The sequence below is a fragment of the Vipera berus genome (genome assembly GCF_964194415.1).
Source record: "Vipera berus genome assembly, chromosome: Z".
NCBI lineage: Eukaryota > Metazoa > Chordata > Lepidosauria > Squamata > Viperidae > Vipera > Vipera berus.
In genome coordinates, this window is record NC_138205.1 from 95,228,633 (window position 1) to 95,247,397 (window position 18,765).

Here is an 18,765-nt window from a genome sequence, read left to right on the forward strand (position 1 = left end):
CATACTTTCGGAATCTCCTGCGATGAGCACGTCATCAAAGTATGGGCATACTCCGGGAATTCCTTTTAATGTTCATTCCATGACCTCCTGGAAGATACCGGGGCCCACAGAGATTCCAAATTAGAGGCAGTTTACTCTGAACGCCCCTCGATGGGTGACTATAGTTTGGGCGTCTGCTGTCTCTCTGCTGACAGGGAGCTGCAGGAATGCGTGCGCTAGGTCTAATTTTGTGAAAATGGAGCCTGAACCAATTTCTGACAGGACATCCCTGACAGCGGGGACGGGATAAGCATGGGGGTTCAATGCGCGGTTGAGGGTGGCCTTATAATCCGCGCAGATCCTCACGTCCCCGTTTGGTTTGACAGGCGTCACTATGGGGGTCTCCCACATTCCGCTGTCTGTGGGTTCTAGGACTCCCAGGGCGACTAGATGATCTAATTCTCTATCAATTTTTTGCTTTAAAGCGAAGGGGACCCTTATGGCCTTAATTCTGATTGGCCCGACCTCTGGTTTGAGTTTAAGGTCGACGGGCGGACCGGTATATCTGCCTAAGGTTCCGTCGAAAACATCTGCAAAGGTTTTGCAGACGCCCTCTAATGACTGGGGTTGGATGCGGTTTGTCCCCTCTAGGCGGATGTCTAATGCTTCAAACCAGTCCAGGCCAATGAGGCTGGTCTGGGGGTGCTTGGTTATCTGGGCTAACAGGTTCCCTTTGAATTTCTTGAATTCAATTTTTAGATTAGCCTGTCCTTTTAGTGCTATGGGAGCGCCCTGGAAATCTGCTAGCAGGACTTTGGATGGTTGCAAAGGAATGCGGCGTTTGCTTCTAGATGCTATTTTTTGGAGTGTGTCCCATGATAGGATGGAGACAGAAGACCCTGAGTCGACCTCCATCTCGCAAGGGACCCCCTGAATTTTGACCCAGGCCTTGACCTTAGCACGTATGAGGTGCGTGGCAGTGGGTTTGGTTTGGGAAAGTACGGACCCTACAGACCCTTGGGGATGGCGGGGAGACTTGGTCCTACCTGAGGGGATCTCGTCAAGCTCGTGGAGGGTCTCCCGGTTTTGACTGCGGCATGCGGAGTGGATGTGGCCGGTCTTCCCACAACCATGGCACTTCGCATTCCTGAATCGGCAGGTGGCTCTTGCGTGGCCCCCGCCGCAGCTTGTGCACCTGGCCTTGTTGCCTGCAGGGTTTTTTTTGTGCTGGGACCCACTGGTTTATTTTGTCCGCGGTTTCCTTCACATCCGGTGGCCATCTGATTGAATCGGGAGATGATCGCGTCTACTCCTGAGCTGGACTCCGGGGGTCCATGGTCTGCTTCCCAGGCTTGATGGACCGAGGCGCTGGGGTTGTCACTGAATGCCGGGGGTTCTTCGCGGTGGCTGTCCTCATAGGCCATGATCTCGAGCGTAAGCTCTGCGAGGTCCATTGTGGGCCTTGCCACCAGTTTCCTCTGGAGGCGTTCGTTCTGGAGGCCGGCGATGACCTGGTCCCTGATGCGGTCCTCCAGGTCCGGGAAATGGCATTTTTGGGTGGCGTGCCGGACCCCGGCGATGAACGCGGTGGAAGGTTCACCCGGTTGCTGGCGTCGGCGGGCGAAGTGGAGTCGCCAGTACAGCTCTGATAGCCTGGGCATGAAATGTTTGCTGAGGCGATCCGTCAGCTCAGCGTAGGGCACTGTGGCGACCGGGTCCGGGCTGCAGAGTCCCACGGCGATATCATACACGGCCGGCCCGCTGAGGCATAGGAGCGCAGCGGCCTTGTGGCGGTCCTCGGTGATTTTATTCACGACGAGGTACCCCTTGACCTGGCCCCAATGTGACTCCCAGCCTTCAGGGTGGTGGACATCGAACTCTCTAATATGGCCGAGATTTGCCATGTTGGATTAGCGGTACTGTGGCGCGTAGAAGGTTGTCCTGCCCTCAGCCAGTGACTTAGCCAGTGACTTCAGTGGTATCGGGCGGCTGGGACGGAGTTCCTTCTTGGCCGTGACTTCAGCTCAATTGTACGGGGATCCCACCTTCGTCGCCAGGTGCAAAATCTCGAGCAGTGATGAGAGAGACGGTGGCTTCAGTTCAAACGGTTTATTTAGCTCAGCCCGGACAACGTGGACAGTACAACGAGCCTTTATATAGGCAACGGTCAAACTTGTCAACAAATCAGGGATGGGTGTTTTACCCCCAAGGGGTCATACCCAATGATCAGCTGGCAGCTTTTGACATTTCCCTAGTGATAGCGCATGCATCTCTGAGCCGAGGAAACCCATCAGCTGGCTGGCGCTTCAGCTGGGAATCCATGTAACCTTTGCCGGCGATCTGACAGCTAGCGGCTGTCAGTCGGCTGGTGATTCTGCGCCTGCGTGGCTTTTGACAGCTCGCGGCTGTAGCTACGCACGCGCAGCCTTTGACAGCTGTCAGTGTCAACGGCGGGGTGCACGTGCATGTTGGGATCGGAGGCCTTATGACAGCTGTCAGTGTGGCCATGTGGAGCGGCCTTTGACAGCTGTCATTTCCGCGAGGAATATAGTACGGTTCTTAGCCGTGTTCAGTCAGATTCAGATCTGTTGGACCTCCAATAGCTCTCTAGGCGTCTTTTCCGGCACTTCATCTCTCGGAGTCCCTCGGTAAACCAGGGGGCCACCCAGAATCTGCACTGGGTCAGAGGCCGCAAAGGCACAACTCGATCCAAGGCCCCAGCAGCAGCCCTATCCCAGGCTACCACTAATGCCTCGGCAGAGTCATGGGCAAGGGAAGCAGGAAATGTCCCAAGCTCCGTCTGGAACCTCTCAGGGTCCATCAGGTGCCTGGGGCAGAACCACCTGGTCAGTTCCGCCTCCCAGCGGCAGGGGCTGGCGTACTGAAAGTCTAGCTGTAGAAGAAAATGATCGGACCATGACAGGGGTTGGATAGTTAAATCCCCCCTACCCAGATCATTAATCCACTGCCCAGAGATAAAAACCAGGTTGAGTGTGTGCCCTCCATTATGGGTCGGGTCTTGAATTATTTGAGTCAGCTCCATGGCTGTCATAGAGGCCATGAACTCCTGGGCCAACTCAGATGCCTCACCCGCAGAGGGCAGATTGAAATCCCCCAGAACTATAAGCCTGGGGAACTCAATCGCCAACCCAGGCAAGACGTTGAGGAGCTTGGGCAGGGCCGATGACACGCAGCTGGGAGACAGGTACCTAATCCATAGGCCCAACTGAACTCCAGGACCCCACTTCAAATGGAGAGACTCACACCCGCCTATCTGAGGGACAGTGGATTTGCAGACAAAGACTCTCCCTAATAATAACCGCTACCCCACCACCCCTGCCCTGGGCCCGTGGCTGGTGAAGCACCTGGAAGCCCAGTGGGCATAGTTCCGAGAGGGGGACACCCCCCTCTTGGCCCAACCAGGTCTCCGTGATGCAGGCCAGGTCCACATTCTCCTCCTCAATAAGATCATGTATGAGGGGAGCTTTGTTCACCACGGACCTGGCATTGAAATAAACCAACCTGAGCCCAGGGTCCTGTAATCCAATGCCCCCGGGGAGGTGAGAAGAGCAATGAGGGTGGGAACAGGCAACCACTTGAAGACAGCGGTGGCCCATTCCCCGATAGCAATAGAGCCCTCTGCTCCCACACTCTCTGCCCCTCCCAATCACTGTCAGGATAGGGAGACCCTCAGCACTCGGAGCTGAGTCTGCCCCCAAACCCCTACTTCCCCCATGACCATCCGATGGTCTGGACTGCTGTCCAGGTCGAACTCCCCCAAGTTCGTTCCGGATCCCTAGAGCCTCCCCCCTCCCGGGTCTCCTTAAAATTTTATATAAAAATCTTAATAAAAATCCCCTCAGCCTCTTCTTTGAAGCATGCCATCTTAATTACTTGATTAGTACCCATCAGCTGGCTTGTACTGCTGTCTGAAATTGATAAAATCTTAATCAGTTACCCACTAAAGGCTTTTGTCCTCTACCTGGATTGAACTAGGAGCCTGAAAAGGGTTGGGCAAACATCCAGAACTAGCACATTCCTCTCAATGTATTTTCCCCATTATCTGCCTGCTTATTCCCTTGTAATTCCTTCCCCTTCAATGAATATAAATACAAATATTAAATAGTGCGTCCTCTTTTTTCCCCATTTGTTCTTTCCAAGTATCCATGTACTACTTTGCCTGTTCAGGTATCTGGTAATCCTAGGTCTAATATGTATTTTAATATTACATTATCTATTTTTAATTCATGTAAATACTTTTAAATTGTAATTTCAGAGTTACAAGTTCTATTATAAGCCGCCTTCGGAAAATTCTGTTCTAAGGCTGGAAAACATTTAAAAACAAAAAGTAAATATAATTAGTGAATGTGGTTAATTGATGAAATAGAAATACACATTTGGTCCCAACTAAATGAACCATGGAAATTGGTCTTCTTTTGGTCCATTGCAGTGATTGTCTTCCCCAAATTTCATATTTTAAAAAAATCCTCCTTACTCTGTCAGTCTCGTATTCAAGGTTCCAATTGGTGTGGTATCAAACCAGGCCATTTCTTGGTGAAGAACAGTAAAAAAGAATTTGTTACGTATTCTTGCTGTTTGTCTTGCAGAGATAGTCACAAAGGTCCAGATTTCAACAAAACTGCAGAGTAGTACCACAAAGCCAGTTCCAACGAAGTAGTATGCATGACTGTGGAAGACATGAGGAGTCAATACATTTGTTAATAATTTATTTCTACATTTTCAGCCCCCAAAGCCCAAATATAATTTCTAGTTTAAAAAGATGAAGTACATTCTTGTGGACAAAAAAGAGGAGAAAGAAATTAGAAAGTTGATAATAGTCATGCAAACAATCAATACAGTCAATCACTGATAATGAATATAAAATCAAATATTTTATCATGCAGTAAAGAACAATATTAAATTGCTATATTTATAATAAAATAGTAAATTCAAAGTAATTCAATATCAGATAAGTTAACCATAAAATCAAATGTGTTACAGTTTGCCAGTTACAAATAAGAAGAAGAGCAAAGATGTAAAGGTACATACGAGGCCATTTGATTTTCTAGATCTGAGGCAGCCTGAGGGCAGGCTGAGTTATTGACTTCTGCACTTCCTATAAGGGAGATTACAACAACAGGAGTATCAGAAGATAATTTATAGATGTTAAACAGCAATGCAGTCCAATTTCTTTTTACATACTCTAAAAGTCTCAAAGGTGCTTTTTTTCTTCTTCAGAAAGCAACTGGACTGTTTTTCCTTGAGAAGGAGGAAGAAGAAAATGTTTTGTTGCTCATCCAAGAAGCTCCATCAGTTCTGATGTTGTTCATGGTGGGGGGGAATGGAAGGATAGGTTTGTATATGATGGGGGGAGGGAAATGGAAGGATTGTATTTCTTTGCAGTCATCTGGTTGTTTGCACTCTCTGAGACCTGTTGAGGTCGCTTGGGGTTTTATCCTCCTGAGGGCCTCCTCAGGGTGCCACCGGTCCGAGAATGTCATCTGGTGGCCCCCAGGGGAAGGTCCTTCTCTGTGGGCGCCCCGGATTTATGGAATCGGTTGCCGGTTGAGCTCCGGATGGCGCCCGACCTTCGCTCCTTCAGACGCAATCTGAAGACTTATTTGTTCGAACAAGCCGGTCTGGCCTGATGGGGGATGGGTTGGGATTTTATTGTTGTTTTTAATATATTTATTTATTGTTTTAGCTTGGGCATTGTGTTTAATTCTTTTTTAACTTTTGTATCTTTGTACTTTTATATGTTTGCCCTGTTCACCGCCCTGAGTCCTTCGGGAGAAGGGCGGTATACAAATAAAATTATTATTATTATTATTATTATTATTATTATTATTATTATTATTATTATTATTATTATTATTATTATTATTATTATTATTATTATTATTATTATTATTATTATCTGCATCTTCAGGAATACCTGAATCAGAGTGCAATGGCTTGTGGAATCTTCTTGGAATTGCTACAAGGGCTGCACTGTAAACTGGAGATAGGTGGTGTCTTATTCCTCCCCCTCTGTGGAAGGAGGGTTGTTTAATTCTAACATAGATAGATTCTTTTACCCCTCTTTCAAAGTGCTAATGACCAGTTGACTACAAAGAAATACAATTCTTCCATTCCCCCCCCATCCTGTCGGAACCTATCCTTCCATCCTCCCCACTCCCTGCCATCAGAACTGATGAAGCTTCTGGGATGACAAACAAAACATTTTCTTCTTCCTCAAGGGAAAAAAAGTCCAGTTGCATTTTGAAGGGAGAAAAAAGTGCACCTTTGAGAGAAACTATAACCTGGATGACTGAAAATCTCCACAGAGATATAGTCTAAAGTCCTATAAAGTCCAAAGAAAATAAACTTTATTTAATAAAGATAAATTATTACTACTTTCTAGATCCCCAAATCTAGTTTTTCAGGTAATACCAGATTGCAAATTTACTATTATACACAATAAGAAAGCTTCCAGATTCACAGATCTATATCTATATCAGGATTTTTTTCTTTGTTTTGGCAAAAACACAAAAGGGATTGCCGCTGCTTTCCTTTAGGATGCTCTTTCCAATCTGGCTCACAGCTTTCAAATTTAATAATTCCTTATCCCAACTTGGTCCAACTCTTCCAGGATTTTCTGTGATCAGCTAAATAAGACTATCCATCACTGAGTTGCCCAAAGGCTTTTTATTTTCTAATAAAGTTTAGAAAATAAATAAATAAAGCACCAAAGTGGATAATTCAGTTATAGTGGCAATGGGTGCACCATTGGGGGACTTGAAAGAAGAGATTAGGAATAGATTATCATGGAGAAAAATCTATCTATGTGATCCCTAAGAGTGAAAAATGATATTAGGGTACATAATTAATCAAAGATTAATTTCTCACATATATGGGGCAAAGACTTTCTTGCTACATTTAAACAATCGTTCATTAGTGTTCAGTCTTACTTCTCCAGATTAGTTCTCTCAGTCAATGGATTCACATGCTGCATTAAGCATTTAATAAGCCACAATTGGCTGGTTGGGTGCTATATCATAATTCAATATATTATCGCTTAGTGTGATACACAGCTCTTACCTGTAGATACATTAAAACTAGTTTCCACAAAGCTGTTTGTCATCTGGCCAAAGATGACGATGATAATTGGCTGTCCAGATCCTGTTACAACAGCTGCGATTGATCCCACAATCATTAAAATGATATCTAGAGCATCTGCAAAGCTAAACTAAATGGATGCAGAAAAATTTAAATGAAATGGTGATGGAAGGTTCCATATAGCTTTACAGACAAGATTTATGTTACAGATGACAATTATCTGGCTAAGTCCTACTGCATATTGTATTTTGGAAACCATATTACAAAAAAGAAGCTTGTTTATCTTTTACCTCTAAGATCAGCTGGATTCTAGTCCTGGCCAACTTGTTTCCAGATTGGTCAACCAGTAATTAAATAATTTGTAACAGGTTTGTATGATAGTAAGACAGAAGCATTTACACATTATTTTTATTGGAAGACTTAATGTATATGCTCAATATCAAACATTTGCCAACTGTCATTGCATTAATAGGCAATTTGGTTCTGAAGATGCCTAATTTTTATATTCCACATATTTCTTTCCCCACCCCATTTCATTGTAAAATATTCTTTAGATTAAAAAGGGGGAATAGACAAGTTACAGAGGAAAATATCTTCATTCAGTATCATTTTTATTTACTTGACTGCTTCTAAGCTTCCATATGTATTTTTAGAGGGGAAAATCATAGCTTAATTACTTTGTTTTGAAGTGTCAGCCTCAACCTGAAATTTTAAGCAGGCTAGAAAAACATATTTCAGTCAAAAATTTACAAAGCATTATATAATGAATTAACTATTTGCCTCATCCCAGTGAAAAATGTATATTCTAAACTGATCCGCTCCCCTATTTCAAAAATAAATAAAAAAAGAGAACTCATATCAATATGATTACAAACTAACCAGTTCAAAAAATCCAACCATTTGCTTCTCTTTCTTCTTAGAGGTTTCATTGTTCTTTCTAAAAAGATTTGAACAGGAGAATAAGTCAACGGAAACAATTTCTAACAAATTAAATGTGCAAGTGCTTAAATTACACTTACATTTTCTTTTTTTTTAAATGACCCTTTTGTGTTGTAGTTTCATCTAGCTGGAAAGCAGGATTGTCACAGACATTGCTTTGAATTCCTAATGGGAAAGCAGATTACATTTAACATCCTACTATCTACCTATACAAAAATAAACCGTAATAGGTCTAGAATTGACACGCTTAAGAAGCCATCCTGTAAATGCCATTTAGAAATTAAACATGGAGTAAAAATTTATTGTTATAAAGCAATAATTAGCAGAACAAAATTAATTACCTTTTTTCTATTAAATATATCTTTCATCGTTATAAAATGTTCACATGAAATTTTAAAAGATATTTATATGGAATAGGAAATTTATTTTATTTATTTATTTATTTATTTTATTAAATTCATATACCTCCCTATTCCCGGAGGACTCAGGGCGGTGTACAGGGAGGATTAAAACAAACATACAAAAATTAAAATCAGATTAAGACAATTAATTAAATGAAGTCCTTGAAATTTAAAACTAAAACCCAATAAAAATTAAAACATTAAAAAATTAAAATTGCTCACATACAAGGCAAAAAGACAGAAGACTATGTTTTCATTTAACAATTACTGTATATGAATGCATACCAAAGTTAAATAAAATTCTTTAACTCAAATTATTTCAGCAATGTTTGAATGTTTCTATTTCCCAAAGTGTGAACTGTAGGCCAAAGACATAATATAAAACACAAGACATTAATATGTTAATGGAGCAATATGAGATCTGAGATTGCCTCCAGAGGTGGTGAATGCTCCAACACTGGAGGTTTTTAAGAAGAGACTGGACAGCCATTTGCCTGAAATGGTATAAGGTTTCCTGCCTGAGCAGGGGGTTGGACTAGATGACCTCCAAGGTCCCTTCCAACTTTATTATTATTATTATTATTATTATTATTATTATTATTATTATTATTATTATTATTATTATTATTATTAATAATAATAATAATAATAATAATAATAATAATAATAATAATAATAATAATAATAATAAATTATTATTACCCAGGGGTGGGATTCAGCTGGTTCACACCACTTCTGCAGAACCGGTAGCTAATTTTTTGTTACCCAGGCTCAGAACAGACTTCTGGAAGTGGCATCCATAGAGAACCAGTTGTTCATATATTTGAATCCCACCACTGAGATTACCCTTTATCAAAAGTTTCTTAGGGTGAAAGATCATTGTAATTTGCGAAATTTATAACACCAAAAAGACACAGTAGTTTGCTTGAATAATTATCAGTTATAATGTAATGATATATTTACTATAGATAGCCTAGAAAGGATATATAAATGTAAATAAATTATTAGAAATATCAGAATTACCAGGTATAGAAACATCATTCACTGCGTAACTTCCAGAATGATCCTTCATTGATTTGTTCTCTGGCCCAATTTCAGTTGAAGAACCAATCAGGTTTTTTTTTAAATCTACATCAAAAGAAATTGTATTTCAGAAATGATATGGTCATTTTAAAATTCATATCAAACACTTTTATTAATATATTTTTCTTAATGTTGATTTTTAGTCAAAAATATCCTCTCATGATCCAAATTCTAAAAGGTTTTGAAATCAACTTAATTTAATTACTTCTTGTCTGCTTTCCCTGTCATAAAATAGTGACTAAAATGTATACGTTATTCAGCATAATCTCAAGGTTTCCAGAAATTCATCCTATCTCTGTTTATGTCACCTTCATCTTGAGTCAAGGAAGCTCAAATCCTATATACTCCATATTTTTTTATCTCAACAAAGCATCATCTGATTATTTTACTTAAACTTTGAAAAGATATTACCTCATCTGTTTAGCAGGAAGTGGCAACCTAAGATTCCCAAGCCTACAAACCCTATTCTCTTTGGTGCTCCTTTTGACTGTACTGTAACTTCTGGAAATTGATAGGCTAATTTCTTGCCAGGTTGAGAGTAGAAAGAGTTTAATAGTAGTGTAAACATCCAGAAATGTAAATCTCCATTAAAATAATACAAAATAAACCATAAACCTTTCCCCATGTAGGAAAACAGCACACACACACCCCTGAGAAAGAAATATTTTGCGGAATATTAAAAAGGCAATATATTATATTTCCCCAAAAGAACAATGGAGAAGATCTTACAAGGCAGAAATCCCCACCCCACCCCCAAGTCTCTGCCTCAAACAGAAACCAGGTCAGTAGAAATGTAGATTTTATAATCCTTTTAGAAAGACTGGAGCAAGGGAGCTTGGAGCTGATGGGATTAGAAAGACAAAGATCCTAGAGCCAACAACCCCTCACCCAAAAAATCCAACACAGGACATAGCCATCAGTCATAGCCCCAGGGAAACAGGACATGACCTTTAGGACATAACAGGATTAACCCAGAGATCCCCAACCTCCGTGGAGAGAGGTTTTTCCACAGATCAGAGGGTGCATGGTTTTGTGTGCTGCCTGCATCTTGCAGATGGCTTTGCTTGTTTGTGTGGAATAGTTGATGGCATGCCATGGCCCGGTATTGGTCGATGGACTGGGGGATGGGGACCCCTGAATTTACCCACCACCATTAGAATAACAGAAGGGCATACTGAACCTCAGCTCAAAGTTCATGCCACAAGAACAACAATGTTATAACAACACTTATAAGCAACAGTGACTTCAGAATATCAGGTTTGAGAAACATTTAAACATGTGTTTAATTAGCTTGCAAATAAACTTATTTAGATAATTTGTTGTGAAAAGAAGAAAGCACCCTCAACATTCTTCAGACATTTCTGTGAATATTTTTCCAATATCCAATATCCAATCCTTAACCAATCATATGGTTTCTGCAAGTAATAGCAGAAAGTTTTCCTACTAATTGCTCTTCTTACTCACATTATGTTTCTATGGAAGGAAGACATGCCTTATTGAAAACTAATGTCTTGCTAAGGAATTTGCTTCCCCAAAAGCTCTATAATTCCCCAAAAGCTCTATAATCTATAAGATTGCCGGCGGATAACACCCAGGGGGAGGGCCTTCTCAGTGGGTGCGCCTGCCCTTTGGAACCAGCTGCCAGTGGAGCTTAGGACTGCCCCCGACCTCCGTTCATTCCGCCGGGACCTGAAGACCTGGCTCTTCGAGCTCTCTGGCCCAGGCTGAGAATTTTAATTTTAATTTTAACTGGGGTTTTTATTTGTTCAGGGATTGATATAACTTTTTAATTGTTTTTAACTTTTGTATTTTCCGTTTTAATCACCCTGTAAACCGCCCTGAGTCCTTCGGGAAAGGGAGGTATATAAATATAATAAAATAAATAAATAAATAAAATAATTAGCTGATTGCTCACTTATTTTTTAAAAAAAATATTCAAGAAATAGGCCAAGTTCACACTGGAAAACATCATTTTTGGAGATTCTACTAAACTTCCCCATCTACTTTCCAGGTTAGTCTTCTCTTCCTGTCCATTTCCTGTTCAACATTTAATGCCAAAGTGCAACTGAAATCTAAATGGCAGATGGCCAGGCAGCCTATGGCACATGGTCTCATCCAGAACTGTTCTAGCTCAGAGGTTATTTTGGGTCCTGAGAGAATCTTTTGCCTATCTGCAGCCTAGCTTTTGCTGTTTCCTTTGGGCAAATGAGAATAAAACTTCTTTTAAGACACTAGCTTTTCAAACACCTTTTTCAAATGACAAGACATAATACATATGCATACATATCTTAGTTTGAAAGATATATATTCTTTTCCTCAGAATTGGAAAATAGAATTCCAGCAGAACCATCCTCCCCAACCACCAATATAAATATTATACCAGACAGATTACAATTGAGGCCAAATCCTTCTGACATATCAGACTCCTCGTCCCGAATTCAATCCTTGTTAGCCAAAGCCTGCTTTCCTATTAAGTCAACAGAACCTTGAAACATGATGAGTAGCAGACAGAATGACAATTCATTTTGGTTGATAGCTGATACTAATTTTATGAGCTGTCTCCTCTCCTTGCCATGTCTTTTTTCTTGTCCAAGTTTATTTTACTGAGAATTTTCTACTACTTGAAGTTACTGAATACAATTTCTCAGTTAACATAATTGTTAGGCATATGGTGCTAGCCTACAATGTTGGGTTGAAAATATATTAACCATAATGCTATGGCTTTAAGAAGTTAATTGGCCAATGGGTGTGTAAGTGTTCTCATGGCCATAAGAGGAAGCTAGGAACGTAGCTTCTTTCTCTCTCTGAATTCACTGATCTCTACTATTACTGTTTTTGCTCTGCTGTTGGTTTACTACTGTTGTAAGCTGAACTGTGTATTGACCTCTGGACCGGTAAGAAGACTTTGTAGTTTGGACTGTTGCTATTGTTTATGACCTTGGACTGTTTATTTTTTGACTGTGCATTTTTGTTTTTACACCACCTCAAAGTAAAATACTTTTTGCTTTTAGAACTCAGTGTATTTCTGTGTGTGACTTTTACTGCTCTCAGTGCCCTTCCTTGTCTGTGCAACTCTTTGGTAGCACAAGGAGACCTCTGCACAATACATTCCATAACACTGGTTATGGGCCCAGGCCTGTACTGAGAGTTAGTACACACAGTATTCCTAGCTGAGTTTGTATTTGGTGTAAAATGGCACAGGAACTGTTGTCAGGCATCTCCTGGATAACCCGGTTGGATGGGACAAACTATGTTTCCTGGTCCACAAAATGCTGCTTGCTTTTGCGCAAGGAAGGACTATGGGCTGTTGTAAATAACCCACCAGATACTACTGCTTGGGATCCAGATGACGAAGAGGATGCAAAGAAGTTAGACGACTTTAAACAAAACAATGAGAAAGCTCTTTGCATTATTGGACTAACACTGAATGACCAGCAGCTTGTCCATATTCGTGGTGAGGAGTCTGCTGCTAGGTGTTGGGATATTTTGCGAAGGCTTTATGTTCGAGACAGTGTGGGTGCACATATACACCTTACACGTAAGCTGTTTAGGGCTCGTCTGCAGAAGAATGGAGATATGCTGACCCATTTAAATTACATGAAGGCAACTTTTCAAGAGCTTCATGAAAAGGAGCTGATTTTTTCAGAGTTGCATCAGGTCTACATTATTCTGTCATCTTTGGATGAGAGTTATGATGGATATGTTTCTTCTTTGGAAGTCCTGACCAGAGAGGAACTGACATTGACTAACATTACTGGGAGACTGCTGGAAGAGTCCAGAAGGAGGCGTGACAGAGACCAGCTGAGAGAGACACAGCCACGAGAGAAGCAGCAATTCACCACTGCTTACAACGTCAAGAAATGTTATTCTTGTGGGGCTAGAGGGCATATAGCCAAATTCTGTAGAAAGGGTAAAAAACAGAATGTGAATAGCAGTGGGAAGGCTAAGAAGGGCATTGGTTTGGCTATTTCTGGTGAATCAACATCCAGAAATAATGAATTGTGGGTTGTTGATAGTGGGGCTTCACAATGCATTACTAAAGTGAAAAAGAGGTTTGTTAATATGAAAAACAGCAACCAATATGTTTCACTAGCAAACGGTTGGGGGATGAAGGCCTCTGGTGAAGGTAATTCCTATTGTCCATGCATTGATGAACAGTTACCTATGTTATATATACCTAAACTAAGATTCAACCTGTTATCTGTAAGGGAATTGGTTAAAGTTGGGTTTGTGGTAACATTCAGAGGGGAGCAATGCACTATTGAGAGGAATGGAACCTGTGTAACTGCAAATTTGAAAAATGGTTTATTCGTTCTCACAAGTAACCAGGTTAGTACAGTTAAAGCTAACTCGATATGTGAGAACAAGAAGCCACATGATGAATGTATACATTTATTGCATAGGCGGTTAGGGCATGTAAACTTTAACTCACTACGTAAAACAGTGGAATTAGTAGAAGGAGTTAAACTGAAGCCATGTAGTAAGTATTTGAAGTGCAATGCCTGTAATCAGGAAAAGAGTAAGGCAAGTCCGGCAAACAGGTTAAACAGCTTCAAAACAACTGTTCCTTTGGAAGTTGTGTTTGCTGATTTAATTGGACCCATGAAACCAAGTTTAGGAGGGTCATGTTATATTTTAAGTATATTGGACCACTACTCTAGATATGGTTTTTGTTATCTGCTTAAGTCAAAGGCAGACACTTTCCAACAATTTGCAAACTGGCTGAGGTTTGTGGAGAGAAAAACAAAGAGAAAGGTACAGTGCATAATTACTGATAATGGTACTGAATTTACAAACAAGCGCTTTGTTGATATGCTACAATCAGCTGGCATTGAGCATAAACATTCAGCCCCTTATAGGCCTCAACATAATGCTTTTGTTGAGAGACGTGGGCAAACGTTACAAGCCATGATGAGAACTATGTTAAGAGATTCAGGCTTAACAGATAGACTGTGGGGGGAGGCAGCAAAATGTGCAAACCATGTTCTGAATATAGTTGTTAATACTTCTACTGGTAAAATACCATATACTATATGGCATGGTAGAAGACCAAACCTTGATTACCTGCACACGTTTGGCACCCCAGCTTGGGTCCACATTCCTGCACAACTCAGGAGTAAAGGCCAACATAGGGCTAGGCAATTATACTTCGTAGGTTACGAAGCTAATCACAGATCCTATCGTTTCTGGGAACGAGGCACAACTAATGTATATAACAGTGCTAGTGCAAAATTCCTTGAGCACGTTGGTTGGGATAGGTTAGAGCAAGAAACTGTTAATACTGATCCTCTAGTGTTTGAGGACTCCTCTGATAACGTAACTAGTAATGATAATTCATCTCCTGTAAATATAAAAGATGAAGAGGAGATAGGGGAGATAATAGATGAATCAGAGGAAGGAAAGGAGTCTGAAATTCAAAGCCCTGTAATTCCTTGGCGTTCAATGCGTATCAGACATCCACCTGATCGCTATGAAGCTAGTATAGTATGTCAAGTTAGTGTAGAGCCATCTAACTATGATGAGATCAGGATGTATCCTGAAAAGGAACAGGCATCATGGAAAGCTGCAATGAACAGGGAGTTGAAGTCTTTGCAGAATCTTAAGGTTTATCAGAAAGCAAAACTGCCACCTGGTGAGCAAGCTATAGGTTGTAAATGGATATATAAAATAAAGAAGGGAGTAGATGGAACTATAACCCATAAGGCACGTTTGGTTGCACAAGGTTTTGCCCAAACTACTGAGGATTATGACGAAGTGTTTGCACCCAGTCTAAGGGCAACTACTTTAAGAGCAGCTTTAGTATGGGCGGCTAAAAACCAATATATGGTTAATCATGTAGATGTTGAAACTGCATATCTACATGCTCCATTGCAACATACTATTTATTTAAGAATACCACCAGGATTGACCAGTGATAGAGACCATGATTGTTGGGAATTAAAGAAAAGCCTCTATGGATTGAAACAATCAGGCTATGAGTGGAACAAATGTATAGTTAATGAGTTGAGTGCATTAGGTTTTGTAGCCAGTAATGTTGATCCTTGTTTGTTTAGAAGAGAACACAACGGAGCATTATCTTTTATTTTATTATTCACAGATGATATTGCAATAATAACAAAAACTGAGTTAGAAGCACAAACTATCATTTCAAGATTGCAAAATAAATTCACAATTAGAAATCTTGGAGAAATTAGCCACTATTTGGGGTTAGATATTGTGAAAACAAATAGGGGTTTTAAGGTGTCACAAGCCAGTAAAATATCTCAGTTATTAAAGAGATACAACATGGAAATGTGTAAACCAGCAAAAACTCCGATGGCTATGGATTTTAAGGACACTAATGTGGAGAGTCCTGTATTTGATAAGACTATGTACCAATCTTTGATAGGAAGTCTTATGTATCTGAGTAATTGGACTAGACCTGATATTTCTTACTGTGTAAACCAATTAGCTAGGTACAACAATAATCCAACTGTTAGACACTGGCAATCAGCTAAACGAGTATTAAGGTATCTGAAGCAGACTATTCACTACTCGTTATATCTAGAGCCAAATCGTGAGTTAATCCTTACTGCATATGCAGATGCGAGTTTTGCCTCTGATTCAAACAGTCGTAAATCTACCTCAGGGTTGGCTGTAATGTTGGGTGATTCTTTGATTGGATGGAAGTCTATTAGACAAAAACACATAAGCTTATCTACAATGGAGGCTGAATTTTCATGTCTATCAGTGTTATGTACAGAACTGCTAGTGTACAAACAATTATTGTTAGATATGGGTTTAAATGTAAATGATCCATTCATTGTGTATGAGGACAATCAAGCTGCAATAAAGATGGCTAATAATGCTGCAGTAAGAACAAGATCTAAACATACTGATCTTCGTTATTTAAATGTCAGACAATGTGTCAAAGATAAATTAATACAGTTAGAGTATTGTCCATCTGATGTAAATATTGCAGACCATTTTACGAAGGTACAAAGTGCTGTGAAACACAATGCTAATTGTGAAAGAATGTGCATAAGATTGTAAGAGTTATATATTATTCTACCCAAAGGGGAGAATGTTAGGCATATGGTGCTAGCCTACAATGTTGGGTTGAAAATATATTAACCATAATGCTATGGCTTTAAGAAGTTAATTGGCCAATGGGTGTGTAAGTGTTCTCATGGCCATAAGAGGAAGCTAGGAACGTAGCTTCTTTCTCTCTCTGAATTCACTGATCTCTACTATTACTGTTTTTGCTCTGCTGTTGGTTTACTACTGTTGTAAGCTGAACTGTGTATTGACCTCTGGACCGGTAAGAAGACTTTGTAGTTTGGACTGTTGCTATTGTTTATGACCTTGGACTGTTTATTTTTTGACTGTGCATTTTTGTTTTTACACCACCTCAAAGTAAAATACTTTTTGCTTTTAGAACTCAGTGTATTTCTGTGTGTGACTTTTACTGCTCTCAGTGCCCTTCCTTGTCTGTGCAACTCTTTGGTAGCACAAGGAGACCTCTGCACAACAAATTCTATAACAATAATGAAAGATAATATATTAAACAAAAGTATCAATGTTCCATACACATAAATGTTAATAAATACATAAGAAAAATCAGAGTAATGTCATACAACTTTATAAGACTGTGCTAGTTCATTCCAAAGGCCTGTTTATTGCAGTATCCTCTTTTACACAATAGCAAATCAGTTGCCACAGGAAATCTTAAGAGCAGGATATGAATACAATATCATTTTCCCACCATTTATCTTATTGGCTGGACCTGCTGGAAGCTGGGATACAGCAGCTTTTAAGGGTTATTCTCCCTCTTGCTTCCAACTTTCTTTTTCTATGTTTTTCTTCACCAACATTATTACCACTTAAGCTAGCCAAGTGGCATCATACTCATGCTTTCAACCACAAGCTGCAATCAATATCTGTTGGATAAAGTCTCTGATCCAGATAAATGAGAGTTATAGCCCAAACTTCTGAATGTCATATGTCAAGAAGGGATCGCTAAAGCATCTCATATAAAATGTAACTTCTTGGGGGATGGCTCTTTTTCAATAGTGGCAAAAAAACTGAGAATTGAGGTCTATGAAAGACCAATATATTTACTGACACATGTTCACAAATACATGAAGTATAATTTACATATTTATGTACCAATATAGAGTGATTAGTGATGCATTAGATAAGACATATTTTCTCCTAAACTATGGTTTGTTAAATGATCAGCCGAGGTTTTCATAATATTTATTTATTTATTTATTTTATTAATGGGACTTATATCCCGCCCTATCTCCCGAAGGACTCAGGGTGGCTAACAACAATAACATATAACAGAAATTAAGATAAAATTAAAATTAAAGTCATCTGTGCAATAAATTAAAATTAAAAATAAATTAAAAATTGTAAACATAATTAAAATGCCTGTCAGTCCAGGTCAGCCAGGTGGAAAAGGAGTGTTTTGAGGCCGCGGCGAAAGGACCGGAGATCTTGGGCCATCCGAAGCTCAGGGGGGAGCTGATTCCATAGGACTGGCACTCCCACAGAGAAGGCCCTTTCCCTGGGGTTTGCCAGCCGACATTGTCTAGCTGACGGTACCCTGAGGAGGCCTTCTCTGTGTGAGCGTACTGGGCGATGGGAATTCATTCCCGGTAGCAGATGGTCCTGCAAGTATCCCGGGCCTAAGCCATGTAGGGCTTTAAAGGTAAGTACCAGCACCTTAAATCTCATATGGTGAAAATACTAGGATAATTTGCTATATCCATCTGTCTGTCTGTCTGTCTGCCTGCCTGCCTGTCTCTCTCTCTCTTCTTTCTCACTCATTATCTAGCTATCTCTATAGCTATTTAGCTATCTAGCAATATATAGACAGACAGACAGATATAGATAGACAGACAGACAGACAGATATCCTATTTCCCAACCTATGTAGCTCTTTAATATTGGTCCATGGGATTCTTAATACTAAGCATGTTGACCAAACAAAGATTAATTATCATTTACAGTTAGCATGGACTGAAATCTAAAATGTGCTAACTGGAAACAGTGATTACTCAGGATTTAGATAAACCATGCAATTTCCAGGCATTCAGACCACAAACATAATGGCTTGAATCCTACAATAAACTTCACCCAAATAAAGCAAACCACTTCAAGACATAGAACCAATTATGAATTAGACTGTACTGTGTGTGTAAAGACATGACATGGAAAGAGTAAGATACCAAAGGACTTACATTTCTATATTCTTTACTTTCTTTCTTTCTTTCTTTGTG

The 18,765-nt window shown here is 40.2% G+C and overlaps 1 protein-coding gene across 1 annotated transcript in view; it reads right to left on the reverse strand.

Annotated features, from left to right (window-relative positions):
* The window catches only part of ABCB5 (ATP binding cassette subfamily B member 5), a gene marked incomplete at both ends in the record, with an annotated part of 80,678 nt that overhangs the window by 57,489 nt on the left and 4,424 nt on the right, over positions 1-18,765 (reverse strand). The window contains 6 exons of the mRNA XM_081346257.1: positions 4,475-4,666; positions 5,029-5,095; positions 7,060-7,207; positions 7,957-8,014; positions 8,097-8,181; positions 9,441-9,545. Of these exons, the coding sequence (XP_081202383.1) occupies positions 4,475-4,666; positions 5,029-5,095; positions 7,060-7,207; positions 7,957-8,014; positions 8,097-8,181; positions 9,441-9,545 (655 nt within the window). The remainder of the gene's footprint in view (positions 1-4,474; positions 4,667-5,028; positions 5,096-7,059; positions 7,208-7,956; positions 8,015-8,096; positions 8,182-9,440; positions 9,546-18,765) is intronic.